Source organism: Lipotes vexillifer, unplaced genomic scaffold, assembly GCF_000442215.2.
Source record: "Lipotes vexillifer unplaced genomic scaffold, Lipotes_vexillifer_v1.1 scaffold258, whole genome shotgun sequence".
NCBI classification, from domain to species: domain Eukaryota; kingdom Metazoa; phylum Chordata; class Mammalia; order Artiodactyla; family Lipotidae; genus Lipotes; species Lipotes vexillifer.
This window is the reverse complement of record NW_006793735.1, coordinates 947,633-958,123: the sequence shown is the minus strand read 5'-3', so window position 1 is coordinate 958,123 and position 10,491 is coordinate 947,633. Positions and strand designations below refer to the sequence as shown.

The window sequence follows — 10,491 nt, the reverse complement described above, 5'->3', positions numbered from 1 at the left end:
GTCACATTTGCCCACTCGTCTCTTGCCCGTAGTAGCTATGGCGGCCATGAGTTTACTACTGCGGGCTTCGGTCTCTGCAGTGGCCGCTCTGTCTGGCCGCCGCCTTGACACTAGACTTGTATTCGGGGGCTTCCTCACCCGTGACTTTCCGAAGACTGTCGGTGGGTACTGGCTTTGGGAGAAAGCGCTATCAAGAAACGCGGGAGGAGAGATGGAGGACTCTTCCCGGGTGACCTTGGTGGAATCCGGAGAGAGCTGGGAGAAGTTGAGGACTTGGGACTTGAGAGACGGAGCATGGGCTATGTGAGGAGACTGAGGGTTTTCCTGGAGTGATCAAATCGATCGTGTTTAAGTAATTAATTAGAATTTGTGAGACGCTTTGTCATTCACCTATCCTGTTGGTGGTAATTTGCGGTTGAAGCTGATGTTAGAAAGGCAAAGAGCTGAGACCCATGTCTCTCAGGCACCAAGATTCTTTATATGTTCCACCTGCGCTACGTTTTAATCTCGCAAGGTGGGAAGTCATGTTGCTGAGGAGCCCGCTGATGCTAAGTAATAATATTGATATATGGACAGGTGGAGAGGCTCAGGGCTAACTCATCTGCTAGGCACAGTGCCTTCATGATACTTTTAGGTGTCCACGAAAATGTTTTAATTTAAATTTCTTTTAAAATCAGAAGGAAAAGGGCTATAATGTCAATGCATATGTGATGCTGAATCCAGCCTGAATTGTATTCGTTTTATATCAACGGAATCATAAAATAATTATTTTTAATGTCTTCTTAGAGAGGAAGGGACCTATGAAGAAAAAGTTCCTATGTCTTAGGAAAGTCAGTGCAGTCATGGGAGGATTATTTGGAGCCTCTTAGAGACTGTGGGTTGAACTCTAGGGGAATGAATAATCATAATAGCAAAGCATCAAATGCTTTGTATCCAGTCTGCTTTATTCCCTTTTGGATTCTGCAAAGTGAGTACAGTTTTACCCCATTTTACAGATGAGGAAACTGTGACTCAGTTATTACAAAAATAATGCACTACTGTATTAAGTTGAATAATAATAATGGGAGCTAACATTTATTGAGCACATATTATGTGCCGGGCACCATTCTAAGATATTAAAGGTATTCATTTAATCCTCTTGATCAAAAATATACTGTAAGCGATTTGTCCTATGCAATACAAGTAGATACAGAGGAAGTGAAATTTAAAGCCCAAAAGATTCTTCTCCAACTTAAAAATATCTTTTTCTGTTTACTGCTCTTCTCCCAATTTAATTTGAATTATGTCACTTCACATGATGAGGCATTATACACTGATGCCATGAGGGACTTGCTGGAAAAATGGAAAGGACCAGTGGCATTGAACAAATTTCCGGCAGGAATTTGAACCTGTTACAAAACTACATGTGCTTACATTCTTTGATAAAATTCCTTTGTAAGCCATTTCTGATTACAACTATCCTCTCCAAATACCCCCTCCCCCCATATACTTAATCATGCCTACCTGGAGATAAACTGAGGTAAAATTTCTCCCCTAGATCCCATTTATACACTATTCCCCATTCTTGGAGTTCTGGAAGGATCCTCGCAGGTAATATACACCCTTTCCACTGGGAGCAGGAAAGGATATGATAGCTATAGTGAGGTTACTGTGTTTCAGCAGTGTACCTGCTTTCAAAGGTATCTTGCATGTGAAACCTAATCTATCACTGTGGAATGAAAGGTTGTAATCTAATTTATATTATTGTTTATGTCTGCCTCTAGGAGAACGTAAGATCCAGCAGAGGAGAGAACCTTGTCTGGTTTTGTTTCCTCTGGAGATAGACTGCCTAGGTTTAAATCCTAGCTCCAGAGTTTCGTAACTCTGTGAGCTTGGGTCATCACATCTGGGAAGCTAAGTGGAAGGCACTTAATTGCTCCAAACCTGCATTTCTTCATCGTTAAAAAAGAGGATTTAGAAAGAAAAAAAAAGAGTATTTTATTACAAGTGTGCTTATTTTCTGTTGACAGGGAAATAAAATAAAACTAATCTCTTTCCCACTGACAAGTATTTATAACCCTGAAATGTGTTTCTGCATAATTTTGCATCTTTCTAGAAATGTCATTTTGAATGAATTTGTCTCTTACCATAAGAACTGTTTTGTTTTGTTTTTAAAAAGAGGGTGATAGGGCTTCCCTGGTGGCGCAGTGGTTGAGAGTCCGCCTGCCAATGCAGGGGACAGGGGTTCGTGCCCCGGTCCGGGAAGATCCCACATGCCACGGAGCGGCGAGGCCCGTGAGCCATGGCCACTGAGCCTGCGCGTCTGGAGCCTGTGCTCCGCAACGGGAGAGGCCACAACAGTGAGAGGCCCGTGTACCGCAAAAACAAACAAACAAACAAACAAACAAACAAAAAAAACAAACAAACAAAAAAAAAAGAGGGTGATAATTTTAACTTACCTCAAAGGTAGTGGTAAAGAGTGAGTGGGAAAAATCTACAGCCCTGGGCATTACCTTTTACAGGGCCCTGTGGTCTCACCTTTCTTAAACATCTAGTACTGTCATGTTATCATCAATCACTCTCAGTGAAAGCCTTTCTCAGAAAATAAGCAGATAAAAGTATTCTGTTTAATTATTTATTAAATGTCAAACATCAAGGGATTCTAGAAATAAGCCTAAGTTCTCCCCTCAGCTGCAGAGAACTTTTATGTTGAAGGCTGATGTGCATATAATTATGGCTTTAAAACCTGAGAAGAGTATTAAACAAAGTAGTGTGGACTTAATTCAGATATGGATGATGAGGCATGTTAACTGGATTCCAGGGATAGTTTTAACAGGTGCAATTGATGGCAAAGTAAAGGATGTGTTTTCGGATATATCTGAATATGGGGCTCTTGGGATAGGTAGGTGTTGAGAGAGAAGGTTAAAAAAAGAGGAGTTAGGACCTAATTAGGGGAGGGACTGAATACAAAGCCAAAGTATCTTAACGATTTTGTAGGCACCCGAGAGTATTTTAGCGGAAGAGCAGCATCAGTAGTATGTTTTAGGAAGATGCTTCTGAATATTGGATGGCTTATCGGGCATGTTGATTTCTTAAGCCACTGAGGTGAAAAGATCTTGGAGAGAAATGGAAAGTTTGAATTTTAGAATCAAGAGGCCTTGACAACTGATGAATGAGGCACAGGAAGATGACTGAGATTTTTTAGCCTGGGTAATTGAGTTGGTGGTGCCATTAACTGGGAATAGTCTGAGAATGAGGGAAAGAAAATGACCAATTTTGGCTGTTGTCTTGGAGACACAAAAAAATCTGATATTATCTTATTTGATCCTCACAAGTATCACAATTGTCCAAAGCATAACTTTCCTGAAGTTATTTGCATTAAAAAAAATTGGTTAGTGAAACCTTAGTTCCACGTAATTACTGAGTAGCTTAATTGAGACATTCCAGGCTGTAGAGAGTGGAGGAAAATGCCTATTTTTGTGGCAGAAAGATTGAGTTCCAGAAATCCTGGTAGTCACCTGGTTGTAAGCAATATTCACTCTAATAATTTTAGGTTGTAAGCAGATAGCCCTACTACAACAACAAATCATGAAGGCTCAGAATATTTGAAAAGAGTTTAGTGCTATGAAATATCCTTTAGAACAGTTAATAGTATAACAGTTACCTAACACATTTAATGGCATGAATAATTGTTGTTTAACAGTAGGGTAATTATATGTAAAGAAAGCAAGAAGTTCACATTACTAACTGTTTAATATTGCTAGAATGCAGCCAGCTCAAGCTTTCTTCCATAGTTTTTGTTGTTTGTTACACTTTCCACATCTACTAATACTGTCATTTGTAATCAGTTGTCCCTAAGACCCCACATAGAGTTTAATCCTTACATGTTTCTCTGTGTGTGTGTGTGTGTGTGTGTGTGTGTCTGTCTGTCTGTCTGTCCATCTGATTGAAAGGGAAAGTTGGGAGTATACTGTCTCTTCTGAGAAGATTTACTTTCAGGGACTAAAGAAAGATCCCCTACCAACATTAAATTTACTTAAGAAATGTAAAGTCAACAATATTTATGGAGTTCCTACCATGTGGCAGACACTAAAGTGTACTGGAGATACACTACTGAATGATTCAGCTTAGTGCTTATTGTTCTAAAGGAAATAACCAAATGATATTAAGGAGAATAAGTGGGAGACCAGCTGTGGATATAGGGTAGTCAGAGAAAACTTTGAGGAGGTAACATTTGCTCTTACCTCTGAAGGATGGGGTGAGGAGCTAGCCATTCAAGGAGCCTGAGGAAAAGCTTCCAAGCAGAGAGGAAGGTTAAGTGCAAAGGCCTGAAAGCAGGAAAGAGTTCTTGGTGTTGGAAGGAAACTATTGAGATTGATCAGCAGGTAAGGTTTGTCTTTTTATTCTAAGAGAGGCCATCTATTCAGATTCTTTGAGGGAAAGGACCTTAGAAATCTTATAGGCCACCCCCTGTAGTATGCTAATCCTTGTTACATTCCATTAGTGATACTCGAATAACTCCATAATGGGGACTGGGGAGGCAGTCCAATTTTATTTTCAACCACTAAAATTGTTAGAAACTTCTTCCTTGTATTAAGCCAAAAATTACTCTTTTGCACATTGATCCTAGTTCTTCCTTTCAGGTCAGCGCAGAATAGTGTAAGCCTTTGTCATTGGACAGCCTTCAGCTATTTAAAGGCACTTCTCTGGTCTCTATCTTGACTTCTTTTTTGTAGGCCAGTCAGCTTCAGTTCTTTCAGTTTCAGTAGGTCAATTTCCAGGTTGTTTGCCGTCCTGGTTGCTTAACTTAGGACGTGCTCCAGATTGTCCCTCTAAAACAGTGTACTCTGGGATGGGCACACTTCCACAGGTCTGGTAAGACATGGAGGTGGAGGGCTCCTTCTGTTTTGACCCTGTATTTCTGGTACATCAGATTAAGATTGGATTACCTTTGTGGTTTTTTGGTAACCACATCCACATGACACCAATGACTTTTTCTTTTTTTTTTTTGGCCATGCCACGCAGTTTGCGGGATCTCATTTCCCCGACCAGGGATTGAACCTGGGCCATGGCAGTGAAAGCCCGGAATCCTAACCACTAGGCCACCAGGGAACTCCCACCAGTGACTTTTCTTAAGTTTGTGAGCCACTAAACTTCTGGAGTGTTCAAGTAGGACTTTCCACTTACTATACTTAATCCTTTTAGATTCAGCCTTTTGTAAGTGTGTAGTAAGACTTTTGGGGGGATCCTATTTCATCATTGGTGTAGTAGCCACTCTTGTAGCAGTTGCTCTGTATCATCAGGAATACCATCTCCACCACACTCAGGCCATTCATAGAAATTGTGAGAGAGCCCTTTGGCAGGTTACTGCATTAAGTAATCAGCACCTTTTGGGTATAATCAATCAACCAATTACCCATTACAGATTTCTTCTAACTTGCTACTTCTCTCAGTTTATAATGTGCCTTCCTCATACCTCCCCAACTCCACCAGCCTGTCTAAAGAGGGGCTTTACTTCTGAGCCTTTTCTTTTCTGACACTATATCCTGTTTCTTTCCTTTGTTGTCCTTGTAGACAACAAAGACAACAAAGATTGTTGTCTTTTACAATATAGATTTGTAATTATATTATCTATTTTTTCCTCCCAGCAGAATCTAAATCCCTCTTATACTATAGACCTAGCATAAGACCTGTACATAGTAGGCACTTAGATATTTATTGAATTAATGAGTGGTTTGTACTGTTATCCAGCCCATTTTTTTAATCTAGTCCACAGAAATTTCTATTGTATCTTTCAGATGATTTGCAGAAATATATACTTACCTTGTCAAATTCTCTTGTTAATTTAGAAGCCTTAGTAGATGATTTATACTTAGTAAACTCGTGCCAGCTTCTAATTCTCTTGTGAATTAACCTTCTAAATTCATTGCAAGCTGCTGCAGGTGGTATCAAAATTTAAGACAGTTCCTGCCTTCGAGACACTTATATTTCAGTGGGGGCAGTGAAAGCAAGTTTACACATCAGTAGAATATACAGCAGTTCAGAGGTAGGAGAGCTCTCATCTGGTTGGGAAGCATGTTGGTTTCTTGGAGGATGAGATGTCACCTGGGCCTAAAGAATAGATTTCAGGAGAGGGGAGGTCATTCTTGACATTTAAGCTTGAACAAAGGATACAAATCTTTCTGACATCTATTATGATTAAAATTCCTTTAATGGGAAATTAGTTTTTTATTCAGCAATGACTCATGGGAAATTCCCTTGAATGCAGTTACAGAGCAGAAGCATAGTAACCCTCAGTTTCTCAGTAATGTTAGAGCCTTTCCTGCTTTTAGCAGAAAGGGCTTAGAGTGGCAATAGTGATCCTTCCAGACTTCCAAGAAAGGGAAATCGCATAGAAAGCAGATCCAAGAGTGAGAGTTTTGCCTCAGTTTATCTTCAGCAAGGCTTGATTAAATACCGTATGGGAGAGGATTTGAAGAGAAGGATATTTACAATAAGAAATGGCTTATGCATTTGCAGCAGCATGGATGGACCTAGAGATTATCATACTAAGTGAAGTAAGTCATACAGAGAAACACAAATATTATATATCACTTATATGTGGAATCTAAAATATGATACAAATGAACTTATTTGCAAAAGAGAAACAGACTCATAGACATAGAAAACAAACTTATGGTTACCAAAAGGGAAAGCAAGGGGAGGGGGATAAATTAGGAGTTTGGGATTAGCAGATACAAACTCTATATATAAAATAGACAACAAGGTCCTACTGTATAGGGAAGGGAACTATATTCAGTATCTTGTAATAAACTACGATGGAGAAGAATATGAAAAGGAATATATATATTTATAACTGAATCACTTTGCTGTACACCAGAAACAAACACAACATTGTAAATTATACCTCAACTAAAAAAAAATAGAAATGGCTTATAAAGGGATTTTATCAAGACATATTAGAGTGTGTTCTTTTGAACAAGTTCAAATTCCTGCTAGAGAGATATTGAAAAAATATCTTTCCATTTATTTTGCATCAAGTCCCTAATGTATATTGCCTCATCATATGAGGCAATTTAAATTAATTTCTTTTGCAGCATTAGCAAATATTTATTGCAGAGGTAAAAAAAGGTACATAGCCCACCAAGAGTATCTGATCTCCCTGCCTGCTACTGAAACAAATTCAAATAATCATTTAGATATTTCTTTAATAAATATCAATATCTTGAATATTGATGAATAAAAATGATGAAAATATTGATGAATATGTTGAATAAAAATGAGGAGAGCTATAGTTTAGAACAGTATATCAATCTCTGTTTAAAGATATCCTAGTATTCCCTGCCTTTAGTACTCAAATAAAGAAGCATGTATTTTTTTATCTTAATCATATATATATATGTATATATGTATTTTGGCAGAGGAGGGATGCTTTATCTTAATTCATATTAAACATTTATGCATGTATGTTTTCGTATAGTCTGACTTTTATCTCAAAATATAACAGTATATCCATATAAACCTTGTATATAACAGGGTTATTTAATATTTCCAGCTCCTGTGCGACACAGTGGAGACCATGGGAAAAGACTGTTTATCATCAAGCCTTCTGGATTCTATGACGGACGTTTTTTGAAATTAATGGTGAGTTAAAACTTGTTGAACTAAACTCTTTACATATAAATAGGAAATTTTTTTCCTATTTAGAAAACATCTTTCATTTTATAAAAGATTTTTTTTTGTAAATTCATATTCCTTTTCTCAAAAAAATGTTGAGATTGAGTAGTAAGGTCTGGTTTGTTACTGAATTTATTTTTTTATTTTTTTATTTTTTTTGCGGTGTGCGGGCCTCTCACTGTTGTGGCCTCTCCCGTTGCGGAGCACAGGCTCCGGATGCGCAGGCTTAGCGGCCATGGCTCATGGGCCTAGCTGCTCCGCGGCATGCAGGATCCTCCCGGACTGGGGCACAAACCTGCGTCCCCTGCATCGGCAGGCAGACTCTCAACCACTGCGCCACCAGGGAAGCCCCCTGAATTTATTTTTAAATTAGTGAACCTTTCCTTCTTCAAAAAGAGAATTCATGCATATTGGAGGTAAAAATTGAAACATTCCTTTCTTCTCAAGATTATGATGTTTTGAAATCATCTGTGTTCCCTGACCAAAAGAAAAATCTATAAATTATAAAACTGAAAATGGATTTATTTGGGGATAATTATTTATATTACTAATATATTCTTTAAATTAACAAAGAACTCATTGAAGGACTTCTTTAAATATGTAACTCCATTATTTTGGGATATGATTTTTTATTTCTTTGTTGTTTAGGAACTTTGATTTCAGAGAGTGAAGCAGGGCATTGACTGCATGTTTGTATCTCAAGACTCTGTAAAGAAAAGTAGAGACTTAGAAGGTGGAAGACTGGACTCTGCCACTGTTCCTAAAGCTGTGACCCACTGGCTGCCCTCTAGACCTTCCCTTGCCTGTCCATTGTGCTTAATGCCCTTCTCCATCCCCATGGTTGAGCTCCTACTTTTCTTGTGATGACCAACTCAAACTCCAGAAATCGCCCTTATCTTCTTACACTTTTATTCTTAATATAAAAATTTCTTTTATGACATTGCTTTAACCAAAAATGAAAAATCACTTAAATATATATTGCATTATACTTGTACAATTAGTCTTTGCTTTCTTCTTTCATTTTTGACACTAAATATAGGCATCTAAAAGCTAGAGCAAAAGAAAATTACAGAAATAAATAATTTTATACAGCATCTCCAATTTGGCAAGTTTATTTTATAAGAAATATAAGGAAATCATGTAATGAGGACAGTTTGAGTGTGAGGAAAGGAGTTAGGAAATGGTTATGTGAAAACTTTTTTTAATCTTAACAGAGATTCTACATTTTGTTGACTGGGATTCCAGTAGCAATTGGCATAACTCTGGTGAATGTATTCATCGGTAAGTATCTCCCCCACCGACTAAATTAGTAAATTTTTAAAACCTGTGTACATTAATATAAAAAAGAAATTATGGATATTGTAAGGGAAAGTTCTTCAAATAATAAACATAAGCATGAGAATTTATTTTAAAATAACCAAATCTTAATCTGCAATAGCACACAATGGTTCTTTTTTTAACTTTTTGTTTTCTCCAAAAACCTTTAAGGTCACTGACTGTATAGGCCACATAAAAGGCCTGTCTTCTTCCTCTTTCTCATTTCCCAAAACCAGCTTTGAGAAGTCTGAATAAGGAAAATAGAAAGAGATACAGGTGGAAAAGAGGCTGAGGGATGGAAGAACTTTTTTATCCATCCTGGAACATATAAAGTTGTAATCTTCCAAAAAAGAATGGATTTGTGAATGATAGTAACTATTAGGTCTCCTGGGAAATTCTGCTCAGAGTACTTCTAACATCTTGAATCCTAAATATTTTGTCTAGGACGTTTAAGGAAAACCAGAGGAATAGTATGTCTTTTATTTTATCTTCTTACACTATATAAAAACAAAATGAGAACCCTCATATAATGCCTATATACAATGCATTACACACAGAAGACATCTAAAAAATATCTAATGAATGATTTTCCACCAGCTTGAAGTGAATTTAAAATATTCGATATCTTCACTGACTACAAAACAAAAGGTTCTTTAAAACCACAAGAGGTTGGTTTCTTACTTAAATAGTGAAGGATTAACATTATAAACTCCTGATACTAAAGTTGAATATCACTGTTTTCTCTTATTAGGTGAAGCTGAGTTAGCAGAAATTCCAGAAGGCTATACCCCAGAACACTGGGAATATTTCAAGGTTGGTATAGGTCACTGAAAGTTATTTTCAGTTAGGTGTCTTGTCAATGTACTGGTTAATATCTTAATTTAGCAATTGTGGTATAGTTTCGTATTCAATTTTTTATAACAAGTAAATGATGCATTTTGTGCTCACGTTTTATAAGTAACTTTTGGTAATTTTCTGCATTGTTTTATTACCTTAAGCTTTATGGTTTTTTAAAGACTGACTCTGCACTGTGTTCTCAACCTAGAGAGTAACAGTCAGAATTTATCCTACGTTCTATGCCATAGGGAAAGCTGTACTGATACTAATGCTAGCTGTCATTTATTGAACACCCACTGTGTAGCAGACACTATGATAAGTGTTTTGAAAATATTATCTCATTCCATATAAATGGTACTATTATTATTTCTGCTTTAGAGATGAGGAAGCTGAGGCTTAAAAGAGGTTAAGTGCTCTGTCTAAGGGATAGGGTCAGTATTTGAACCCAGGCAGTCTTGACTCCAGAGCCTGCACTGTTAATTAGTCATTTTACCATACTGTCATGGCTACCAAAACCCAAAATTAATTCTGTTACTTGTCTTTACAAGTGTTGTAGTGAGATGGTCTTGATTATAGTATACCTTATCATGTTTTATTATCTGAATGAAATATATTTTAGAAAAGAAATACTTCATTATTAGATCTTAAGGTAAGCCATATAATTAGTTTATCTTGGCTGAC

The 10,491-nt window shown here is 37.2% G+C and overlaps 1 protein-coding gene across 2 annotated transcripts in view; it reads left to right on the top strand.

Annotated features, from left to right (window-relative positions):
- Positions 1-31: 31 nt before the first annotated feature.
- Positions 32-10,491, top strand: part of NDUFB5 (NADH:ubiquinone oxidoreductase subunit B5) — a 14,939-nt gene continuing 4,479 nt past the window's right edge. Inside the window, exons 1-4 of one of the 2 annotated variants that reach the window (XM_007466688.1) lie at positions 32-161; positions 7,535-7,623; positions 8,871-8,937; positions 9,725-9,786. In XM_007466688.1, coding sequence (XP_007466750.1) covers positions 38-161; positions 7,535-7,623; positions 8,871-8,937; positions 9,725-9,786 — 342 coding nt within the window. In that variant the 5' untranslated portion in view covers positions 32-37. The remainder of the gene's footprint in view (positions 162-7,534; positions 7,624-8,870; positions 8,938-9,724; positions 9,787-10,491) is intronic. The other variant, XM_007466689.1, reaches the window with a different exon arrangement.